The following is a 24,846-nucleotide window of genomic DNA, read 5'->3' as shown; positions in this document are numbered from 1 at the left end:
ATCGATTAAATATCCCTAATATATCTGACTCTACTACCACTGTTGACAGTGCATTTCACACAGTCACCACTATCTGAGTAAGAACCTACTCTGACATCTCCCTGAAACCTTCCTCCAATTACCTTAAAATTATGCCGAGAGTGTGGTGCTGGAAAACCATAGCAGGTCAGGCAGCAGCCAAGGAGCAGGAGAATTGACGTTTTGGGCATAAGCCCTTCATCAGGAATGAAGTTTGTGGGCCAGGGGTGCTGAGAGATAAATGGGAAGTGGATGGGGTTGGGGGAGAAAGTAGCTGAGAATGCCATAGGTACATGAAGGTGTGTGTATGTGTGAGATGGTTGTTGGGTGGGGGGGGGGGGGCGCAAGATGATAGTTCGGAGGGGGTTATGGTGCAGATAGATAGGAAAAATGATGGACAGGTCAGAAGGGCAGTGCCGAGTTGGTGGCTTGGGACTGGGATAAAGTGGGGGAGGTGAGGAAACTGTTGAAATCCACACTTGTCCTGTGTGGTTGCAGGATCGCAAAGCAGAATATGAAGCGGTCCTCCTCCAGGCATCGGGTAGTAACGGTTTGGCGATGGATAGGTTGGAGAAGTGGGTGGAGCTGATAGATTGAAAAGTTGATGGACAGGTCAAGAGGGTGGTGCTGAGTTGAAGGCATGGGACTTGGATAAAGTTGGGGTGGGGCGGGAATGATGTCTAGCATCTGCAGTCCTCATTTTCTCTTCAAAATTATAGACATTTGTAAGGGGCATGGAGAGGGTGAATATCCAAGGTCATTCCCCAGGTAGAGGAGTCCAGCACTGAGGAGGCATAGGTTGAAGGTGAGTGGGGAAAGGGACCTGAGGGGCAACATTATCATGCAGAGGGTGGTGCGTTTATGGAATGACCTGCCAGCAGAAGTGGTGGAGGCTGGTACAATTACAACATTTAAAAGGCATCTGGATGGGATATGAATAGGAAGGGGACAGATGAACATAGGCCAAATGCTGGCAAATGGGTCACTAGATTCATTTAAGATATGGACTGGGGGGTTTGTTTCCGGCTCTACAACTCGATGACTATGTCTACATAGTTGAAACCAATTTCACAAAATGAGGAATAGGTCATTCACCCCTTCCAGCCTGTCCTGAGCTGTGGCCTAACTGCACATATTTCAGTGCAAGTTTCAGAAAGATTTCAGCAGCTCTTTTAAAAAATTGAAATGAGTTTAGACTTCAGTGATGTTTCCGAAATAACATTTTAGCTACTCTCAAATTTTAAAGAGAAGAGTTTCGAGCGAACACAGCCCATATCTCCCACTGCTGCCAGTAACCTTTACAATGTTGATGAAACGATGCAGCACCTGTACTCCTTAAAAATTTACAATTTCTAACGATACCAGCTCCTCATTCACTGCTCCATCTGATACACGACATTAGAAACTTAGTGCAGGAGGCTGGAAGAAATGAGCAGCTTTAAAACAAAGACCATCTGGAGCTCAAAGCTTTCAATGAGAGTCTGAGCCCGGCAGTAAGTTCAGGTAATCTTTATTGTGACCCAACTTTGTTACAGCTTCAGATCCCCCCCAGCAAAAAGGGGGAGAGAAAGTAGCAGCTTTTTAAACATCTCAAGGTCAAAGCGCACACACTCCCCCTCCCCCACCCCACTTTCTCTACTATCGGACAGCACAGAGTTGTCCCTTGGTAATTGGATCCTTGGTACAGCCTTAACCCGTGGGGCCGGGAACGGGGGCAGTGTGGAGTGAAACAGACTGCTGTGGGTCGGGAGTCACGTGTAGGCCAGACCGGGTAAAGGATGCAGCTGGGACGACTGAGCGAATCCTTTCCCACAACGGCAGTTTCTTTCCCTTAAAAAAAACAACCCCTCCCCCACAGAAAATGGTTTCATCGTTAGGTTCTGACCGTATTCCAATTCTGCCGCGGTGGGATTCAAACCCAACAGATCCCAGAACTGAGTTGACAGTCCAGTCGATAATGGCACTCGCCGTCAGTCTCCCTGCGATGGCACGTGAAGTCGCTGGTGGCTCCGGAGGTGGGAGGAGCGGGTGAAGGCCTTCCCACACTCAGGGCAGCTGAAGGGCTTCTCCCCAGTGTGGACTCGCCCATGGGTCAGCAGGGAGGAGGAATCGCTGAAGGCCTTTCCGCACTCGGGACAGCAGAAGGGCCTCTCCCCTGTATGGACTCGCCGGTGGGTCAGCAGGGAGGAAGAATAGCTGAAGGCCTTCCCGCACTCGGGGCAGCTGAAGGGCTTCTCCCCCGTGTGGACCCGCTGGTGCCTCAGCAGGGAGTAGGAATAGCTGAAGGCCTTCCCGCAATCAGGACAGCTGAAGGGCCTCTCCCCTGTGTGGACCTGCTGGTGGGTCAGCAAAGTGGAGGAACGGCTGAAGGCCTTCCCACACTCAGGGCAGCTGAAGGGGGTCTCTCCCGTGTGGACCCGCTGGTGCCTCAGCAGGGATGAGGAATTGCTGAAGGCCTTCCTGCACTCGTGACAGCTGAAGGGCCTCTCTCCCGTATGGACTCGCCGGTGGGTCAGTAGGGAGGATGAATCGCTGAAGGCCTTCCCACACTCAGGGCAGCTGAAAGGCCTCTCCCCCGTGTGGATCCGCTGGTGCCTAAGCAGGGCAGAGACCTGGGTAAAGCCCTTCCTGCACTTGGGACAGGAGAACGGCCTCTCCCCGGTGTGGGTGCGCCGATGAATCTCCAGGTCAGACGGAGTACGGAAGCCTTTCTCACAGTTACCACACTTCCACGGTTTCTCCATGTCCGAAGCTTCAGCCACAAACAAACGCATGTACTGCCCCTCACTGCTGGGAATTCCTCTTTCCAGGCCGTATAACTGTATCAGACTCCACACTCAGTGCGCAGCAACAGTAGGGTCTCTCATCCAGTCCCACTGACAATGAAAATGTCCTGAAATAGGAACCAAAAAGGTTTGCTCCTTCTCACAGAATTGTAATCAAAAATCGTGGCTGTCCCAATCGATTGAGTGACTGTCAGATATTGATGTGAAAGTGAAGACCGCAGACAGGGGAGAGTCAGTGTTGAAAAGTGTGGTGCTGGAAAAGCACAGCAGGTCGGGCAGCATCCGAGGAGCAGGAGAGTCAACATTTCAGGCATAAGGCCTTCATCTGTTCATTTTGAAACTTCTGTCTTCAGATCTTCAAATACTCTGGAAAAAGAGATTACAAAAGTCATCTACCCTGCACTGAGTGAAATTCAGAACAAGCTATTCTACTTTCTGTGGAACATTGTTTTCTTTTGTTATTCCACAAAATTGAAAGGAACATCCTTTTCTTTCTTGTTCTCTCTCTCGCTCTCTCTCTCTCTGCTCTAACCAATTCTCCTGAAGGTGCTGATTCAGGATCAGAACAGCAAACACGTCAAGACTTAGACCTTGGATAACTCCACCTGAAAGTTAACATCTTTCACAACACTGGGATACTGCTGAGAGTGAGCAGGTCTGATTTTGGGAAGCAAAACAAAATGTGTCAATTCAGGATAAATCGGGATTGGTTATCGAGGAATAACCAGACACATCAAGGCATTAACACAGGCACCAGAGAGAAACTGAACAGAAGAGATGTGACAAACGTTAGTAGAAAGCCAGAGTCATTAAGATATGCCGCAGAGTAACAGAATCTTTGGTCCAATTAGTCTATGCTGACCAGATATTGTAAATCAATTTAGTCCCATTTGCCAGCACTTGGCGCATATCCCTTGGCCAATTCCCCCTACCTTGCACATCCCTGGACACTATGTGTAAGTTAGCATGGCTATCCCACACAAACCTGCACCTCCTTGGGCACGATGGGTATTTTAATACGGCCAATCCCCCCTCACCTGCACAACCCTGGGCATTATGCATAATTTAACATGGTCAATCCACCCTAACCTGGGCAAAGTTAAAAATCACACAAACCTGGGTTATAGTCCAACAGGTTTATTTGGAAGGACCATCGTTTGGAGCACTGCTCTTTCATCAGGTGGTTGTGGAGAATAAGACCATAAGGCACAGAATTTATGGAAAGACATTTGCGCCCTGCCACTGAAATGTTATATTGAACAAATCTGGATTGTTAAGTCTTTCATCTTTTAGAATGGATTGCAGGTATCATTAATATGTAAATCCCAGAACTTCCTGTAAGGCACCTTCTCAAGATAACATAAGGCTTTATAACAAAAGGTGGCATCTCAGCTCAGACAATGCATTAAAGGTATGAGGTCAGAGCATGGAAACAGACCCTTTGGTCAAACCCGTCTGTGCCAAACAGCTATCTGAAGTTAATCTAGTCCCATTTGCCAACATATGGCTCTTATGGTTCTAAACCATTCCTATTCATGTACCCAGCCAGATGCATTTTAAATATAATTGTACCAGCCTCACCACTTCCTCTGGCAGCTCGTTCCAAACATGCACAACCCTCTGCGTGAAAAAGTTGCCCGTCAGGGCCCTTTTAAATCATTCCCCTTTCACCTCAAACATATGCCCTCTAGTTTTGGACTCTCCTACCTTGGGGAAAAAGACCTTGGATATTCACCCTATCCATGCCCGTTATAAACCTCTATAAGGCTGCCCCTCAGCCTCAGATGCTCCAGGGAAAATATCCTGGACCTACTCAGCCTTTCCATGTAGTTCAAACCCTCCAAGTCTAGCAACATTCTCGCAAATCTTTTCCGACCCCTCTCAAAGTTTCACACGTTCTTTCCAAAAGCAGGGAGACCAGAAATGGACGCACTATTCCAAAAGTCGCCTTACCAATATACAGCCACAACATGACCTCCCAATGCCTATACACAATGCTCTGACTAATAAAGGAAAGCATACCAAACACATTCTTCACTATCCTGTCTACCTGAGAGTCCATTTTCAAGGAACTATGAACCTGCACTCCAAGGTCTCTTTGTTCTGCAACACTCCCCTTCACTGTACCAGTCCTGTCTGGATTGCTTGACCAAAATGCAAAACCTCACATTTCTCTAAATTAAACTCCACCTGCCACTCCTTGGCCCATTGGTCCATCCGATCAATTCTAATTTACAGTGAATTCTGCTTCCTCTCTTATTCTCTAGAAGTTAAAATCTCCATCCCACACACTCTCCCTCCTTTCTCACTTTGTAGAACCTAATCCCTGCTGTATCTCATCCTGAAGGGTCTGGTTCATGCTGTTTAACAGGCCCACACTCAGGGGAGATCTAATTGAAACATACAGAATACTGAATGGCCTGGACAGAGTGGATGTTGGGAAGATCTTTCCATTGGGAAGAGAGACTGGACTCGAGACACAGTCTTAGAGTAAAGGGAAGACCCTTTATATTGGAGATAAGGACAAACGTCTTCAGCCAGAGAGTAATGAATCTATGGAATTAACTGCCACTGAAGGCTGTGAAGGCCAGGTCACTGAGAATATTTAAGACTGAGATAGATAGGTCCTTGAGTATCAAGGGGATCCAGGGTTACAGAGAAAAAGCAGGAGAATGCAGATAAGAAACTTAACAGCCACGATTGAATGGTATGAGCAAACCCAATGGGCTGAATGGCCTAATTGCTGTTCCTATATCTGATGGTCTCTTGCTGTCCTGGACACAACTGCATGAATCCAAGTAAGATTCTATTAATCCATTTTTTAAGATTAGAATCAGTCTAACCATTGTGGTACAGACAGCCTCACACAGGGAAACTCACACCTTCAATACGTTATCTGGGACAACATGACAGCAATTGGGAATGGAACTTTTAAAAAAAGTTTTGCTATTTACATATGAAAGAACTGAAACCAACATGGTTATTCTAAAAGAGGAGAGACTTAACAAATAACCCAGCTCTTTTTCAATATATAATTTCAGTTACATCCCACTGTAAACTTTTGCTAAATTCAGTGTCTTACAATCTTATTCTTCACAACCACCTGATGAAGGAGCAGCAGTTTGAAAGCTAGTGCTTCCAAATAAACCTGTTGGACCATAACCCTGTGATTTTGATTTTTAAACTTCGAACACAGAGTGTGAGAATTGGGAGCAGGAGTCGGCCATTTGGTCTTTCGAGCCTGAACCAGCATTGAACAGACCATAACTGGATATGAATCTTCCTACATCTCGGTGATAAGCTGGGACTTTCTTCACTGGAGCACAGGAGGTTGAGAAGTGACCTTATAGAGGTTTATAAAATCATGAGAAGTATACATGCGGTGAATGGCAGGTGTCATTTCCCTCAGGTGGGGGTTTCAGGATTAGGCAGCAAATTTGGAAAGGAGAGAGGAGAAAGGTTTTGAAAAGACTTGAGACAGCTTTTTTTCAAATATAGTGGTTCATGTGTGGAATGAATATCCAGAGGAAGTGATGTTACTTTCAAAAGATATTCGGTTAAATACATGAATAGGAAAGGTTCGGAGGGATATGGGCCAAACACTGGCAGGTGGGACTAGATTAGTTTGTGAATATATTCAGCATGGACTAGTTGGACTGAGTGGTCTGTTTCTTTGCTGTATGCCTCTAACTGTTCTGTACTTGTCTTAAAAACATTTTCTTGCTTTCCCCCATAAACATCCACTTCTTTGTTGCTCAAAACTCAGATGAACTCAGCCTTGAATATATTCAATGACCCCTAACTACAGGAAGACATCCCCACTTCTGAACACAATCCCTCTTGTTAATATACCACTTGCCTTGCTGATTGCTTGCTGCACCTGTCTGACAACTGGCAGTGACTGGTGTAGAAAGACACTGAGCCCCCTTTCTACATCCACATATCATTCCCTATTCCCTTGGGCCCGAAACATCGACTATCCTGCCTCTCGGATGCTGTCTGGCCTGCTGTGCTTTTCCAGCGCCACACTTACTGACTCTAATCATCAGCATCTGCAGATCTCACTTTCTCCACGTCTCAGTTTATCACCATTTAAATAATACACTTCCTTTCTGCTCTTTTTCACAACTTCACATTGTTGTACTCTTTCTCACATATTTTCCAATTGTGATCTTCTCTACATTGGGGAGACTGAGCATAAACTTGGGAACGGTTGCTGAGCGTCGCAGGCGGGTCCACAGTCACTACCCATTTTAATTCCCCTTCCCACTCCCTTTCTGAAAAGACTATCTTAGGCCTTCTCCATTGCCACAATGAACCAAACAGCAAATTGGAGGAACAACACCTCAAATTCCGCCTGGGTAGCATATAGCCCAAAGAACTCAACATTGAGCTCTCCAGTCTCAAACCTCACTTCCCATCCCCGCCCCACCCCTTGACTCCCTTCTCAACCCCTCCCCCTCATTTCCGCTCCTCCCTGTCACAAACCAGATTTATTCCTCCCATTCGCTGCAAATGTGTTGCTGGTCAAAGCACAGCAGGCCAGGCAGCATCTCGGGAATAGAGAATTCGACGTTTCGAGCATAAGCCCTTCATCCTGATGAAGGGCTTATGCTCGAAACGTCGAATTCTCTATTCCTGAGATGCTGCCTGGCCTGCTGTGCTTTGACCAGCAACACATTTGCAGCTGTGATCTCCAGCATCTGCAGACCTCATTTTTTACTCTTATTCCTCCCATTCACCAACCAGGTCAGACCTTTCACCTATCCCCACTTCACCACCCTGCCCCCAGGACACCCTTTATCTGCACCCATCCCCAATCCTGAAGAAGGGTTACACCTGAAACGTCGACTTCTCCACCTCCTGATGTTACCTGGTTTGTTCTGTTCTTCCAGCCTCCTGCCTGTCTATTTTGCCAATTGCGACACAGACGTGGAGCAACGTTTCCAGAGTCTGTCCCCACCTTTCAGTTGCTGCAAGTCAACAACTGAACCCCAGAATGAAAAAAAAAAATTGGAAAAGGTGGTGAGAAAAGAGAGTGCCGTACTCACAGATGTTGGACAGAGGAAGGAGATTGCAGTCTGGGGTGAAGCTCAATCTTCACTCGGAGAAACAGGAGCTCATGGTCCAACTTCCGCATTCAGACAATGGGGTGGCTCTGATTGGCAGGAAGACTAGACTCCTTCCGGTCCTCCAGTACTCCCTATTGGTCAATCAAAAGAAGATCGCGCGCCTTTTTGTGCGGACTGCGACGAGCATGCCCAGTGTTTTGCTGACACCCGGTGAGCATGCGCATGGCGTTGCTGACACCGGCAAACATGCGCTGTATGCTCTATCGGGATGCTGGTGTTACTGACAGATTTTAAGTGCCCAAATGCCAACAGGAAAAAAAAGGGGTAGAGCCACAATATTTTTTCCCCGTGTTCGACATTTTATTGCTTTTGCATTTTGTCTCGCTGCTCAACCTTTGTATGTCTTTTCCCCTTGTTGAGAGAGTCTCCGCGTGAGTGGACTGTGGGCAGCGCTTTAACCTGTTATACAGACTGAAGAAACATTACACTATTCGCAGGAGGGAGTAACTGTACACGTTTCCTGAGTGTGATCACACTTTCAATTGTTCATCGGAAACACAGAGCCAAAAAGTCACCAGAACGGTGGAGAAGTTGTGGAAATGTGGGGACTGAGGGAAGGGATTCCATTCCCCGTGGGCACTGGAGATTCATCAGCTCAGTCGCAGTGCGGAGAGGCCGTTCTTCAAAAAATCATTACAACATTATTTCTCATTGACAAAAACACATTCACGCTGCCTGAATACCTTGAACTTATACAAATGCCCTGTCATAATATCTTTGATAATAGCTTTGAACATTTTCCCCATCACATATGTTGAGTTAAATGCTCTGCAGTTTCCTGTTCTCGGTCTGCTTTTTTGAAGAAAGGATTTTTCCAATTTAAAGAAACCATCCCTGAAACTAATGAGGTTTGGAAAATTAAAATCAATACATTAACTATTACGGGGAGAATGCGGGTAAGTGGAGTTGAAATGCCCATCAGCCATGATTGAATGGTCGAGTGGACTCGATGGGCCGAATGGCCTTCCTTCCACTCCTATGTCTTATGGTCTTATTTCACTTGCTAATTTCTATTTAAGAGTCTAGGATGAATTCCTTCAAATACCCGGGACTTATCAGCTCTTAGTTCCAACAGTTTACTCAGTACTAGTTCCTTGGTGATTGTAATTTTCTTCAGTTCCTCCCTCCCTTTCAATTCCTGATTTACAGCTAGTTCTAGGGTGTTACTTGTATCCTCTCTAGTGAAGTCAGATTCAAATTCTTTTCAATTCACCTGCCATCTCTTTATCCTCCGTTACTGAATCCCCATTTTCTGTACCACCAACACTTATTTTGATAACTTCTTTAAAGAAAAGCTGAAAAAAAATTCCAACCTGTTTTTATACTTTTTTAGCTAACTTTCTAACTCTAATTGCCGTGCTACTGCCTGCATTATTTCTGATGTTTTGCCACAGCCCTCAACTTGAGCATCAACCTGTCTGCTTATTCTATTGAACTGACCTTGATTAAGTGTTGCAAAACACACAAGGGCAAATCTTTCCTCTCCAGAAAGTCTTAGTACCTAACATGATAAGATTCACTTTGAAATATTGTTCATCCAAATTTTACCAAACACATACTACAGATTCAACATCCCACAATGACACCCTGTTTTGTTATGATCTTTAATTCTGAAGAGAAATTTGAATACCCAGTGATTAACTGGAAAAACTTCTCATTAAGTTCACATTTTTAAACAAATAAAAGTTACCAATTAACTGGAGTAACTTAGCAGAATGGGATGTATAGCCTTAAATTGTAAATCTAGTTTTCTTTACATCCCTGCAAGAGTTCCCATGAATCTTTACAAGAGTCTTGATAGTTCATTCACTTTCTGGGAATAGTGCAAAGGATGCAACATCTCTCTAGGATTCACGTGAATCCTTCTCAGGAATCCAAGTATTCTTGGTAATTGTATGTGGGAAAAGATCTGCTACCCTGGCACCCCACAATAGGCCCACAAAAGCAAAATTGGCCAAACTGTACCGAAACACCCAGAATGCATCAGCACGGACCAAGCAGGCTGACAAGCGAAACTAGACAGCACTCGCAGACAAGGGAATACCTGTACACTTCAAGCACCCACTAACAATGACAGAGCACCACAGCTATCCCAAAGCCCCGAGGGCAGCTTCACAACCCAGCAACACCAAAGCCACACAAAGGACAGGTGAGACAGAGAGGCACCAGCAAAAGCACTACTCCCAGGACAGGACAATGGAAGCAACTCACCACTTCAGAGGAGACATTAGCACCTCCCTGCGAAGAGGAATGGAAGCTCCTGATCCATCGATACTGTCAGAATGTTGCTTTGTGTAGAGAATTAGGACATTCCTCTGATAACTGTTTCTGATTAGCATCATTGTATCTAGATTACTCCATTTCTAGCAGCAACATTTCACTGCCACCCAGACAATTGGCTAAGGTTGCTTTACTACCTAAAGCCAACCTGTCCCTACAACGTGCCCCTGCCCCGAACCCCGCCACCCTGCTCCCACTCACTCTGACCACCATTACAGATGACCACGACTGTTTAGACATTGTCCAGCAGGTCGTTGTCCCATGCCCTGACCTCTCTGAAACACCTCTAGACAACTCTGACCTCATACTCTATACGTATGGCTCATCCTTCAGGCCCTCAGACCACTGCACACTGGCAGGGTATGCCATCTGCACTCCTTTCTCAGTCCTAGAGTTAGCTGCACTGCCAAATGGCACATCTGCACAAACTGCACTCACTACGGCTTGTGTCATTGCTAAAGGACACACAGCAAACATTTATCCTGACTCCAGATATGCCTTCGGAGTCATCCATGATTTTGGCACATTCTGGAAACAGAGAGTCTTCATCACGTCAGCAGGGAGGCCACTACAACACGCTGCGCTGATTTCTAATCTCCTGGAAGCTTCCCCGTTACCCTCAGCCCTAGCAATGATCAAATGCCGTGCCCATACCTCTGCCACTGACCCGGTCACCCTCGGGAATGCCTCAGCTGACACAGCAGCCCGGAAGTCACACTGCACCCCACCATCTACAGCCTGCAGGCCCCCGGAATAGTGAAGGCCCCAGTATTCCCTGACCCCATGGAGGCTGTGCAAGCTACCCAAGAAACTGCTCCAAAGCAGAAAAAGGACAGTTGGGTCTGCATTGGGGCCACACAATCTCCTTCCCTCAACCTGCTAATGCACCCTGATGGCCGCATCATTTGCCCAAGTGCCCACCTACACACACTGGCCCTAGCAGCCCACAGCATTGGCCACACGGGCAAGAGGGGCATGATACACACTGTAACACAGTCCTGGTATGCAACAGGATTCACTGCTGCTGCCCAAGCCCTGATATCACAGTGCCTCATCTGCTGGCAGAACAATGCAGGGAAGCCAGTTGCCAAGTACCTGCCAATTCCTGAGGGACCTTCAGCCACTTACAGATTGACTTCACAACATGTCCCAAAAACAGGGTTACAAGTACATCCTGGTCATCATAGACTTGTTCTCCAAATGGGTGGAAGCATTTCCCACAAGAAAGGATGATGCACGTATGGTAGTAAAATGCTTCCTAAAGGATGTCATCCCCAGATTTGGAGTTCCCAGTAGCATAGAGACGGAGAGGGGGACTCACTCACAGCTTGGCTTGTGACCACCATTAGCGAGGCACTAGGGATACCACAGCAACACCCCATCCCCTACCAACACCAGTCGTCAGGCATGGTCGAGCGGATGAGTGGCATCCTGAAGACCACACTGACTAAAACCACCCAGAAAACAGGACTGACCTGGTCAGACGCCTTGCCACTTGCCCTCTGTGCTACACATGCACAGCCAAACTGAACAGCTGTGCTCACCCCTTTTCAAGGACTTATGGGGCAGCCTATGCTCACTGTCACCAGAGCCCTGACACTCACCACAGACACAGCCCCGCTTCTGACACAAGAGGCCCCACTAGAGTATGTCCAGGCCCTTAGCAGGAGCATTAGTGCTACACACAACCAGGTCAGGGCTGCGTTGTCCACACCCCAATCAGTGCCCATTCATCTGTTCTGACCCGGGGACTATGTCATGATAAAATCACCACAAAAAGATTCTCTCTCCCCTCGGTGGAAAGGCCTGTACCTGATCCTGATGACAACCTGGACTGCTGTGAAACTGGAAGGATGGCCCGAATGGACACATGCCACCCGCTGCAAGAGGGCTCCACAACCTCTGAACAGGGACCACACAGAGGAAGGCACCACTCCGACCACCCAGGATGGATCCAGCTGCTCGCGGCAGCCATCACCATCTGATCTGTCTGACCATCACACTGTGGCTTGCTGGTAAACAGGGCCCAGGGGCAGCACATTTCATAACCCACTGTGATTTGCAGGTCAACACCTTCCTCAAAATGGCCCATGGGTATGCCCAGAGATTTAATCAGACCCGCTGCTGGGTCTGCACTAGATCCCTGTCCACTCTCACGGGGGGGCATTTCCTTCGCCTCAATCCCCTTCAATATCTCTGACATGGCGGAATGGTGCCTGGAACCAGACAGGTTCCCTGAAGTTACCACACTCAAAATACCACCAGCAATGACCAAATATGGGGACAACAGCCCAGCCCGCTGGAGGTCTGCGGGTTACCACCTGGACAAATTTAAAGGGTGGTTTTATCCGGCCTACAACCCCTCCCATGAGCCCCCAGCCCTGACCATTGCTGACACCAGCCCACACGGACCACCCGCGGGATCCATCTGTTTGAAACACACACAGCCACCCGGATGAGAGGCTGGCTGGAGCCGGTGCACTGACCCCCTGCTCCTAACTCCCACAGCATGCTGATCCGCTGCAGAAGGCAGCATTTTAAACCGACAGATCCTCAAAAGGATCACCCAGAATACCACCTTCCTCACCAGCTGGACAGGGACCCAGACACTCCATCTCCAACTGACAATGGCACCTATTTTATCTGTGGCCACAAAGCCTACCCCTGGCTGCTGTTGCCCTGGACTGGGAGCTACAATGTTGGGTATGCGGTACCATTCATTTATCACTCCCAGTCCCCTCCCTTCCCAAAGCCCATGCCACCCAGCAGACAAGCCCTCGCTGCCATCGAAGCAGCTCTCTACCTGATGTCACCCCACTCTGCAACCTTACAGTTACAGGTAGAAGCCCACAAACTTGCTGTCATAGTACAGGAGGTGACAAACTCCACAGCAGACACACTCGCCCAGCTGAATGTGGAGGCTGTTGCCATCTGTACAGTGGCTCTGCAGAACAGGATGGCCCTGGACTGCCCACTCGCTGTGAAAGAGGGCATGCGCAGAGCCTGACTGCAGGGACTGATAGTCCTCATCGCTATCATTACCGGGCTTAGAGTGCTAGCCATGGCTATCCGACTGTGCTGTTCATGCCTATGTACAATTCTGTTACCCTCACCACTCAGCTTGCACAGATCCACTGGGAGAACATCCCTGCCCCTAAAATAACCTCTCCTGGACCAGACTCAGACACTGAGAGCTATCTGTCTGATACCGCGACCCCCACCCGACAATCCCCCTGAGTCCAGCTACATTGCCCCTTCTCGTCCCTCCCCTAAGCAAAACAAAAAGAAATGGGGGGGTGAGGGGGGGGGAGAGATTGTGGAAAAAGATCTGCCACTCTGCCAACCCACAAAAGCAAAATTGGCCAAACTGTACCTAAAACACCCAGAATGCCCATGTCGGCTCGCAAACCAAACCCGACAGCACACACGGACAAAGGAATACACTTCAACCTCACTAACAATGACAGAGCACCACAGGTATCTCAAAGCCCCAAGGGCAGTTCCACAACCCAACAATACACAAACAGCAGGTCAGACAGAGAGGCACCAGCAAGGATTTCTAGTGAAGGCAGCCCACACCTCCCAGTGCTGCCAGTAACCTTTACAATGCTGATGAAATGACGCAGTACCTGCACTCATGAAAAATTTACAATTTCTAACGATACCAGCAACTTATTCACTGCTCCACTACATTGGGAACTTAGTGCAGGAGGTTGAAATGAAATGAGCAGCTTTAAAACAAAAACCTCTTGGAGCTCAAAGCTTTCAATGACATTCTGAGCCCAGCAGTAAGTGGGCTGCCTTCACTAGAAATGATGTGGAGGGGCCAGAGATGGACTGGGTTGGATCAAGTTAAAAAAATCACACATCAGGTTATAGTGGTTTATTTGGAAGCACTAGCTTTCGGAGCGCTGCTCCTTCACCAGGAAGCCGTGGAGCAGGATCATAAGACAGAATTTATAGCAAAAGATCACAGTATAGTGCAACTGATCAGATATATTGAACAAACCTAGATTGTTGTTAAGTCTTTTGTCTTTTAGAATAGGTTGCAAGTTTTAGTTCGTTAATGTGTAAATCCCAGAAAGTCTTTGAAGTCAGATTCTCGAGATGACTTAAGGTTTTATATAAATAGGTTTCATCTCAGGTCAGACAACAACAAAATGTGTGAGGTTTGAGTCGATCTGTATCCCAATCTTGAATCAGACTGGTTCTATTTTTAAAGTAGGAATTTACAAATATTACATATATCAACTGCCTGCAGGTTGTGTGCTTTTTGATCAAAATTGAATGTACCTGCAAATGCAAATTCACCCCATAGACCTTTATTGAGACCCAACTTTATTACAGCTTCAGATCCCCCCCAGCAAAAAGACATAGAAAAAGTAGCTTATTTTTTTAAAAAACAGTTCAAGTTCAAAGCGTACACAGTCCCCCCCATCCCCAACTTTCTTTACTATTGGTCAGCACCGAGTAATCCCTTTGTAATTGGATCCTTGGTACAGCCTTAACACGTGGGAAGTATTGCCTCACTCAGCAATTTCAACCCAGACCCTGTATCCAAGCAAGTTTCTCCCTGTTCATTTCTGCAGGTGGGGGAGTTAACCACACTGCTGTGGGTCTGGAGTCACATGTAGGCCACCCGGGTAAAGGATGCAGCTGGGACAACTGAGGGAATCTTTTCCCACAACGGCAGTTTCCTTTCCTAAAAAGGACATGAGTGAATCAGATGGGGGATCTCAAGCCCCTGCCCCCAAAAAATGGTTTCATCGTTAGATTCGGAACTCCGGACTTCTGACCGAATTCCAATTCCGCCATCTGCCACGACGGGATTCAAACCCAGGGGTCCAGTCGATAATGGGACTCTGCCATTGCTCCTTCAATCCCCCTGCCATGGCATGTGAACTCGCTGGTGCCTCTGCAGGTGGGAAGAGCGGGTGAATCCCTTCCCACACAAAGAGCAGGTGAATGGCCACTTCCCACTGTGGACCCGCTGGTGGGCCAGCAGGGTGGAGGAATGTGTAAAGCCCTTCCCACACTCAGGGCAGCTGAAGGGCCTCTCCCCAGTGTGGGCCCGCTGGTGCTTCAGTCTGTCGGATGAATTGCTGAAGGCTTTCCCGCACTTGGGGCAGGTGAAGGGCCTCTCCCCGGTGTGGACCCGCCGGTGGGTCAGCAAGGTGGAGGTGTGGGTAAAGCCCTTCCCGCACTCGGGGCAGCTGAAGGGCCTCTCCCCCGTGTGGACCCGCTGATGCCTCAGCAGGGCGGAGGAATTGCTGAAGGCCTTCCCACACTTGGTGCAAAGAAACGGCCTCTCCCCGGTGTGGACCTGCCGGTGGGCCAGCGGACTGGAGGCCTGGGTAAAGCCCTTCCCACATTTGGGACAGCTGAAGGGTCTCTCCCCCGTGTGGACCCGTTGGTGCTTCAGTAGGTCAGAGGAATTGCTGAAGGTCTTACCACACTCTGTGCAGGGGAACGGCCTCTCCCCGGTGTGAGTGCGCCGATGAGTCTCCAGGGCAGACGGGAAATGGAAACTTTTCCCACAGTCACCACACTTACATGGTTTCTCTACGGGGCAGGGTCCCTCAGGTTTCTCCATGGCCAAAACTTCAGCTGCACACAAACATGTGTAGAGCCCCTCCCTGCCGTAAATTCCTCTTTCCAAGTCGTATGACTATTTCTGCCTCCACACTCAGTGCACTGCAACAGTACGGTCTCTCATCCAGTCCCACTGATTCTGAAAACATATAGAAACAAGAACCAAAAAGCTTTGCTCCTTCTCACAGAATCACAGTCGAAAATTGTTGTGTTTCCAATGGATTGAGTGACTGTCAGACATTGACATCAAAGTGAGGACTGCAGACATTGGACACTCAGTGTCGAAAGGTGCGGTGCTGGAAAAGCACAGCAGGTCAGGCAGCATCCGAAGAGCAGGAAAGTCGATGTTTCAAGCATAAGCCCTTCATCTGTTGACTTTGAAACTTCTGTCTTCAGATCTTCAAATACTCTGTAAAAAAAAGATTTCAAAAGTCATCACTGTCAGTCCAGGGTAGAAATACAGAACAAGCAACTCTACTTTCTGCAGAACGTTCTTTTCTTTTGTTATTCCACAAAATTGAAAGCATCATCCTACTCTCTCTCTCGCTCTCCCTCTGTTCTCAATCCACTCTAATTCCCCTGAAGGTGCTGATTCAGGATCTTACAGGAGCAGAAAAGCAAAAATATCAAGACTGACATCTCTCTGAATTTTGGATAGCTCCATCTGAAAGTTAGTTTCTTTCCCAACACTGGAATATTGCTGAGAGTGAGCAGGTCTGATTTTGGGAAGCAAAACCTGTCAAGTCAGGGTGAACCTGCAACACAGCTTCTTGATGAACAATGAGACACGAAATGGTTAACGTCCCCAGGAAGGGGGAGAAAACGAGACATTAAGGTATTGACCCCGACACCAGAGAGAAAGTGAACATGCCGACCACATATCCAGAATCAATCTAGGCCTATTTGCCAGCACTTGGCCTATATTCCTTTAACCCCCTTCTTATTCATATATCCAGCCAGATGGCCTTTTAAATGTTGTGATTGTACCAGCCTCCACCACTTCCTCTAGCAGCTTGTTCCTTACACATACAGCCCTTTGAATTTAAAAGGGACGTGAGGGGCAACTTTTTCACTTTCCTTCCCCACCCCACCCTGAACCTATTACCCTTACATTCTGAAGTATCCCATCTCAAGGAAAAGACCTTGATTCTTTACCCTATCCATGCCCCTCATGATTTTATCAACTTCAGCCTCCAGTGCACAAGGGGAAACAGCCTCAGTCTGCTTGGCCTCTCCCTATCAATCAAATCTCCAACCCTGGCAACATCCTAGTAAATCCTTTCTGAACCCTTTCAAGTTTCACAACATCGTTCTGATAGGAGTGAGACCAGAACTGCACACAACATTCCAAAAGTGGCCATGGTTCTGCTGAACAATGGCAATTTAATTCCAAAATATTAATTTCTTCATGAGAAGGGAATAAATGGCCATGTAGCTGTAAGAGGTCTCCTGCAGAAGAGTGTAGAACTGAGTGAGAGAACTTTCCATTAAAATAGAGAGGAACAGAGGTGATTCTGTGACTGGGGGCTTAAATCTAAAGCAAGGAAATTACAACGGCAGAGGCACAAACAGGCCACAACAAATGAGGGAACATTATTGAAAGAAATGATAAACATTTAAAGAGCACTTGGAAGAACTGCAACAGTTGTCCATTCCTGTCTGAAAAAATAAAACACAGAAGGTGGCACAGACATGGCTAACAAGGGACATGATGGATAGGACTAGATCCAAAGGAGTGGCGTGCAAATTGACTAAAAATAAAGTGGCAGATCTGAAGACTGGCAGCAATTCAGGTTTCAACAAAAAGATTGATCAAAAGGCAAAAATGGGTATGTGAAGACAAAAAAAGATTAGAGAAAACAATAACAACTAGAACAGGCAAAAGTCTCATGTGAACAAAGAGATGGCAGATCAATTAACCACACATGTTGCTTCTATCCTCACAAAGGAGGACACAGGTAACATCCCCAAAATGTTGGGAAACACAAGGTCCATTGAGAGCAGGACTGAAGGAAATGAGTAGTTGTGGGGAAATGGTGTTGGGAAAATTGATGGGATTAAACATTCACAAATTCCGGTGCTGGTAACCCACACCCCAAACTATGGTCCAAGGTCATGCAATTGGCAAATCCTGAGCTAATCTTAGCAGAACTATTTAATGGTAAGGTCCTACGGAGTGTTGCTGAACAAAGTGAACTTGGAGTGCAGATTCGTAGCTCCTTGAAAGCAGAGTCGCAATTAGATAGGATAGTGAAGAAGGTGTTTGGTATGCTTTCCTGTACCGGTCAGAGTATTGAGTACAGGAGTTGGGAGGTCATGTTGCGGCTGTACATGACACTGGTTAGGTCACTTTTGGAATATCGCATGCAATTCTGGTCTCCTTCCTATCAGAGGGACGTATGAACCTTGAAATGGTTCAGAAAAGATTTACAAGGATGATGCCAGGGTTGAGAGATTTGAGCTATAGGGAGAAGTTAAACAGGCTGGCGGTTTTCCATGGAGAGTTGGATGCTAAGAGGTGACCTTATAAGGGTTTATAAAATGATGAGGATAGAATAAATAGACAAAGTCTCCTCCCTGGGGTGGGAGAGTCGATAACTATAGAACACAGGTTTAGGATGGGAGGGGAAAAATTTAAAGGAGACCAAAGGGGCAACTTTTTCACACAGAGAGTGGTAAGTGATGGAATGAGCTGTCGGAGGAAGTGGAGGAGGCTGGTGCAATTGCAACATTTAAAAGGCATCTGGATGGGTATATGAACAGGAAGGGTTTGGAGGGATAAGGGCGGATGCTGGTTCAAGTTATCCCTCCTCCTGTATAGAATTTCAAATCCATCTTCATCATGTCTTTCCTCCACTCCTGGTGTTCTCTTTTCCCAGTCTACAAACTGAAAATAACATCAGCACATCAATGCTCTCCTGGTCACTGCGATCTTGGAAGTACCCAGTTTCTGTTCCAGCGCCACAAATGATCAGATTCATTCACCTCAAATTCACAGTTCGCCTTCGTGTCATTCCAGATCTCTCTCTCTCTCCCTCCCACTCCCTTTTCCTGTGTTAATGACACACAGACCAGGCTCAGGGCCAGGTCTCTCAGAGTGAAATGAGGACATTCTAGTTGAATGGCACCAACTGTCATTTCTCTCCCGGAAGTGACGGTTGATGGTGCCCTCACCAAGATGGCCGCCCGCGCTCCCCGCCCCAAGTGAACATGCGCCTTATCCTTACAATGATGGCGCCCTGTTGCCCGGGCAACATGAGAGCAACTTCGGTGGTGAAGTGGGCCTGGGGAGGTTTTTATTCGCGGCCTGCGGCCTCCCCCTAGGAGTTTATAAACTCCCCAGTCTCCCTCCTCCCGCGGTTCCCAATCCTACCCTGTCTCACTGTCTCCTCTCCCCGGGGGCAGGAGCCAGGTCTTGGCGCTCGGACCTGGCGACCTCCCCGGGATGTTTCTGAAACCTGGTCCTGTTCTGAAGAAGGATCCCCAGACCCGAAACACGTCCTCACATTTCTCTCAACACGAGCTGCCGGACCTGCTCAGCTTTTCCAGCGGTTTCTGTTCTTGTTCCTTCAGCCGCCGGCGCCATTTCTCTTCCGCACTCAGTAACTTTGCCTCACCGCACGCATGCGCACTGCCAGGGCCCCATAGAGTGGTGTCTCCATCGCATGGGATCGTGGGAATTGAAGGCGCCATTAATGTCATGAAATCCAGTATCCCACATGCCTTCCTAATTGTCCTATTCATGTATTAATGAAGTACACGTCAGGGGCAAATGTTTCATCGATTTTAGATTTATACATTGAGTGGAACACTACAGGTGTTTAACTCTAAACTCTAGTTCCAATTCGGTGTCAGTATAATCGCTCTTTATCTGTTCTCAAATAAGCACCGAATCAATGCCCTCCATCTGACCCTTCTTAACGTTGATTTTCTTTAGTTTGCAGATTACAACACTGTTTCAATAATTTATTAAAATCTACTTTTGGTACATGGGCGTCACTGGCTGGCCAGCATTTGGTTCTCCTTGAGAATGTGGTGGTGAGCTGCCTTCTTGAACCGTTGCAGTCCACATCCTGTACGGTGACCCACAATGTCTTGAGGGAAGGAATTCCAGGATTTGGACCAGTGACACATTTCCAAGTCAAGATGGTGAGTGGCTTGTAGGGGTACTTGCAAGAGGTTGTGTTCCCATGTATCTGTTTCCCTGTTCCTTCTTGATGGAAGTGGATTTTAGTTTGAAAGGCGATTTGTAAGGTGCTTTGGTAAATTTTTGCAGTGCATCTTGTAGATACGACTGCTTCTGAATAGTGGATATGGTCCCAATCAAGCAGGTAACATTGACCTGGATGGTATGAAGCGTTTCAAATACAGTTGAAGCTGGAACCCCATCCAAGCTAGTGGGGAATATTCCATTACAGTGCTAACTTGTGGCTTGTAGAAGTTCGAATACGTTTTGGAGAGTCAGGAGGTGAGTTACTCACTGCAGTATTTCTGGCCTCTGACCTGCTCTTGTAGCCACTGTGTATATATGGTTCATCTAGTTGAGTTTCTGTTCAATGGTAAACCCCAAGGATATTGATCGTGGGGTATTTAGTGACAGTAACATTGTTGATATCACAGGTCAGTGGTCAGATTATCTCTTTTGGGGATGACTCATTGTGTGACATTTGCGTGGCATTCACTCATCAGCCCTTTGGATATGGTTAAGATCTTGTAGCATTTCAAACTGAACTGCTTCAGTTTGTGAGGAGTTGTTTATAGTACTGAACATCTGCAATTATTGCGACATCTCCATTTCTGAACTTATGATGGAGGAAGGTCATTGATGAAGATGGTTCGGCCTATGATCTCCTGCAGAGTTGTCCGGAAGCCGAGATGACTGACCTCCACAAACCATAGCCACCTTTCCATGTGCTAGGTATGACTTAACAATTAAGACATACAAAACTAATTGAAGGAATAGGTATGAGAAAACCCTCTTCAGGGTGTCTCCAGTGCAGGTTTTTCTGTTCTCGAAAAAATCTGATAAATGTTGACTTTCATCAGCCTTTTGATCTTGGCAGTTTCCTTTCTCTCCAACATTTGTTTCACGTTAGCAAGTTGAATTCTTCTGCATTTTTCAGGAAAATGTTTAACAGAAGGTAACATTCTTAATATCTGTGTAATATTCCATGGGAAAACTGTCTATAGTCCACCAGTTGGAGAGAATTTTTCTGAAAAGGTTTGTCAAATGCCCTGCTTCCACATGACCCAGCGTTCCCAAAGTTGAAGTACTTTTAACAGCCCCTTTATATTTTCCAGAATTCCCATGATAGGAGACATGTGCCACTTGTACCCACCACAAATCTCCTGAAACTGGGTGCACTACAAAAGTCCAGCAGGAAGATTATCAGTAAAAAGGTCTGGTTTCAATCATAGAGTTACAGGCATCTAGAGACACTGCACGGAAACAGATCCTTTGGTTCAACTCATCCATGCTGACCAGATGTCCCAAGCTGACCCAGTCCCAAGTTCCAGCCTTTGGCCCATATCCCTCCCAGATGCCTTTTAAATATTGTAATTGTACCCATCTCCACCACTTCCCTGGTAGCTTGTTTTACACAGAGAGACACACACACACACACACACACACACACACACACACACACACACACACACACACACACACACACACAAAACACCCTCTGTATAAAAAGATTGTCGTTGAGGTCACTCATTCCCTTCTTTCTACCCACAGCACCTCCTCTCCGTTCCCCCACCACTTTCAGCACCCCCTGTCCATCCACAGCTCCTCCTGTCCATTCCCACCCTGCCACCCACAGTGCCCCATGTCCATTTTTCTCTCCCCACCCTCTGCCCGCCATCCACCCTCCACTCTCCATCTCTCTGTTCCCTGTCTATTCTCTCTCTCCACCAAATCTGCCCATTCTTCCACCGCCCCCACCCACTCCTTGCCACTCATTCTCTCTCTCTCCACCCACCCTCTGCCCCATCCATTCTCTGTCTCTCCTCACATTCTGCACCCCACATCATTGTCTCCCCTTCCCCCCCCTCCAACACTCTATCCCCACATTCTCCCTCTCAGACCCTTCCCCCCCCCCTTCTCTGGGTCCCCCATGCTCTGCCCTGCAGGCCTTTCTCTCCCCCCGCCCAAGGCCTTCTCCTCACCCTCACCCTCATTCTCTCTCTCTGTTCTCCACAGCACCACCCAGTCCCCGTCCATTCTCTCTCTATTCTCCCCAGCCCCCGTCCATTTTCTTTCTGTTCTCCACAGCCCCACCCTCTAGCCCCCGTCAATGAGAGGAAGGAATCTGGTTGGTGGCAGGGAGGAAGAGGAGGAGCTAGAAAGATAGGGAGCTTATTTGAAATTTACTTCCCCAATGTTGAGTCCTCCCAACTCTACGCAGCCCGGGCGGAAGATGAGATGTTGTTCCTCCAATTTGCAGTTTGATTCATTGTGGTAATGGAGGAGGCCAAAGATGGTTTTGTCAGAAAGGGAGTGGTAAGGGGATTTAAAATGGCTGGTGACTGGAAAGTCCATGTGGCCTCTGCAGGCCCAGGTATGATGCTCGGTGAACTGTTCCCCAAGTCTCCCCGATGTAAAGAAGTCCACAATTGGCAAGCACATGGCAAATGCAGTACCACAATGTAAAATTATAGCCTCTGCTGTGAAAAAAAGCAGAAAGGAGGTGTATTGTTTAAATGGTGATGTATTGGGATGTGGAGCAAGTGAGGACTGCAGATGCTGGAGATCAGAGTCGAAAAGTGTGGCACTGGAAAAGCACAGCAGGTCTGGCAGCATTCAAGGAGTAGGAGAGTTGACGTTTTGGGCATGAGCCCTTCATCAGGAATGATGTGTGAATGTACAAAGGGGGCTCAGTGTCATTCCACACCAGTCACTGCCAGTTGTCAGACAGGTGCAGCAAGCAATCAGCAAGGCAAGTGGTATATTAACAAGAGGAATTGAGTTCAGAAGTGGGGATGCCTTCCTGCAGTTAGGGGGTCATTGAATGTATTCAAGGCTGAGTTCATCTGATTTTTGAACAACAAAGAAGTGATGTTTATGGGGGAAGGCAAGGAAATGGTTTGAGAACAGTTTCAGTCCAACTAGTCCATGCTGACTATATTTTCAAACTAAATTAGTCCCAGCTGCCTGTGTTTGGCCCATATCCCTCCAAACATTTCCTATTCATGTACTTGTCCAAATTTCTTTGAAACGTTGTTATGGTACCTGCATCCTTCCTCTGGACATTTATTCCACACACAAACCACGCTCTGTGTTTTTTTTTTAAAAACTGGTGCCCCTCATATCATTTTAAAATCTTTCTCCACTCACCGTCAAACTTTGCTGCATAATCTTGAAACCACCCTAGAGAAAGGAGACCCCTGTTCACCTCATCTATATCCTTCATGATTTTATAAACCTCTATAAGGTCACATAGCAACCTGCTGTGCTCCAGTGAAAAAGTCCCAGCCTATCCACTTAGATGTAGTTTGATTCATATCCAGTTATGATTTGTTCAATGCTGGTGCAGGCTCGAAAGACCAAATGGCCGACTTCTGTTCCTAGTTCTCTTACTGTGTCCAGGACAGCAAGAGACTATAAGACATAGGAGCAGAAAGTAGGCCATTCATCCCATCAAGTCTGCTCATACCATTCAATTGTGACTCAGGTTTCTCAATCCCATTCTCTTGCTTTCTCTCCATAACCCTCGATCCCCTTGGTACTCAAGAACATATGTCTCAGTCTTAAATGTACTCAATGACCTAGCCTCTGCAACCTTCTGTGGCAGTGAATTCCATAGATTCACCACTATATGGCTGAAGAGTTTTATGTTTATCTCTGTTCTGAAAGGCCTTCTCTTTCCTCTGAGGCTGTGCCCTCGGGTCCGAGTCTCTCCTACCAACGGAAACATCTTCCCAACATCCACGTGTCCAGGCCATTCATATTCTGTGTTTCAATTAGATCTCTCCTGAGTGTGGGCCTGTTAGTCAGCATGAAGCAGACCCTTCAGGATGAGGTACAGCAGGGATTAGGTTCGGCAAATGGAAAGAGAGTATGTGGGATGGGGATTTTCAGCTTCTAGGGAATAAGAGAGGAAAGAGAGTTCATTATAAATTAGAATTGTTCAGGTGGGCCAATGGGCCGAGGAGTGGCAGATGGAGTTTAATTTAGAGAAATGAGAGGTGTTGCATTTTGCAGCTGGACAAGACATTGTTTCGGCCACTTTTGGAATACTGTGTTCAGTTCTGGTCTTCCTGCTACAGCAAAGAGATTGTGAAACTTTGGAAGTGGTTGGAGAAGATTTACAAGTCTGTTAACATGCCTGTGACCTACAGTGAGAGGCTGATGAGGCCAGGGATATTTTCCCTGGAGAATTGGAGCCTATGGGGTGATCTTATAGATCTTATGAGGGGCATGGATAGGGTAAATACCCAAGCACTTTTTCCCAGGGTAGGGGAGTCCAAAACTAGAGGGCATATATTTGAGGTGAGAGGGGAATGACTTAAAAGGGACGTGACCAGCAAGGTTTTCATGCAGAGGATGGTGCATGTGTGTAACAAACTACCAGATAATGACAACATTTAAAAGACATCTGGATAGGTACATGAATAGGAAGGATTTAGAGGGATATGGGCCAAATGCGACTAGGTTAATTTAGGATATTTGGTTGGCATGACAAGCTGGGCCGAAGGGTCTGTTTCCATGCTTTATAACTCTAATCAGCTTTGCTGAAAGCAGAAGAGTCAGAGCACTTTCAGAGCAGCTTTCAAAGATGTTTTGCCCTTACTGGGAGCAATAGACAATAGGTGCAGGAGTAGGCCATTTTGCCGTTCGAGCCTGCACCACCATTCAATATGATCATGGTTGATCATCCTTAATCAGTATCCTGTTCCTGCCTTATCTCCATAACCCTTGATTCCACTATCCTTGAGAGCTTTATCCAACTCTTTCTTAAATGAATCCAGACACTGGGTCTCCACTGCCCTCTAGGGCAGAGCATTTCTCACAGCCACCACTCTCTGGGTGAAGAAGT

At 47.1% G+C, this 24,846-nt stretch overlaps 2 protein-coding genes across 2 annotated transcripts in view; one reads left to right on the top strand and one right to left on the bottom strand.

Moving 5' to 3' along the window:
- The window catches only part of LOC132807768 (zinc finger protein 239-like), a 184,087-nt gene that overhangs the window by 31,118 nt on the left and 128,123 nt on the right, over positions 1–24,846 (top strand). The window lies entirely within an intron of this gene.
- Positions 1,543–19,405, bottom strand: LOC132807772 (zinc finger protein 135-like). The gene is made up of 3 exons (XM_060821778.1): positions 19,341–19,405; positions 15,197–16,217; positions 1,543–2,770 (listed from the first exon to the last, which is right to left on the bottom strand). The coding sequence occupies exons 2-3, from the start codon at positions 15,807–15,809 to the stop codon at positions 1,989–1,991; spliced, it is 1,395 nt and encodes a 464-aa protein (XP_060677761.1). The 5' UTR covers positions 15,810–16,217; positions 19,341–19,405; the 3' UTR covers positions 1,543–1,988.

This window comes from Hemiscyllium ocellatum (assembly GCF_020745735.1).
Source record: "Hemiscyllium ocellatum isolate sHemOce1 chromosome 27 unlocalized genomic scaffold, sHemOce1.pat.X.cur. SUPER_27_unloc_23, whole genome shotgun sequence".
NCBI classification, from domain to species: domain Eukaryota; kingdom Metazoa; phylum Chordata; class Chondrichthyes; order Orectolobiformes; family Hemiscylliidae; genus Hemiscyllium; species Hemiscyllium ocellatum.
This window is presented reverse-complemented; position numbering and strand designations above follow the sequence as displayed.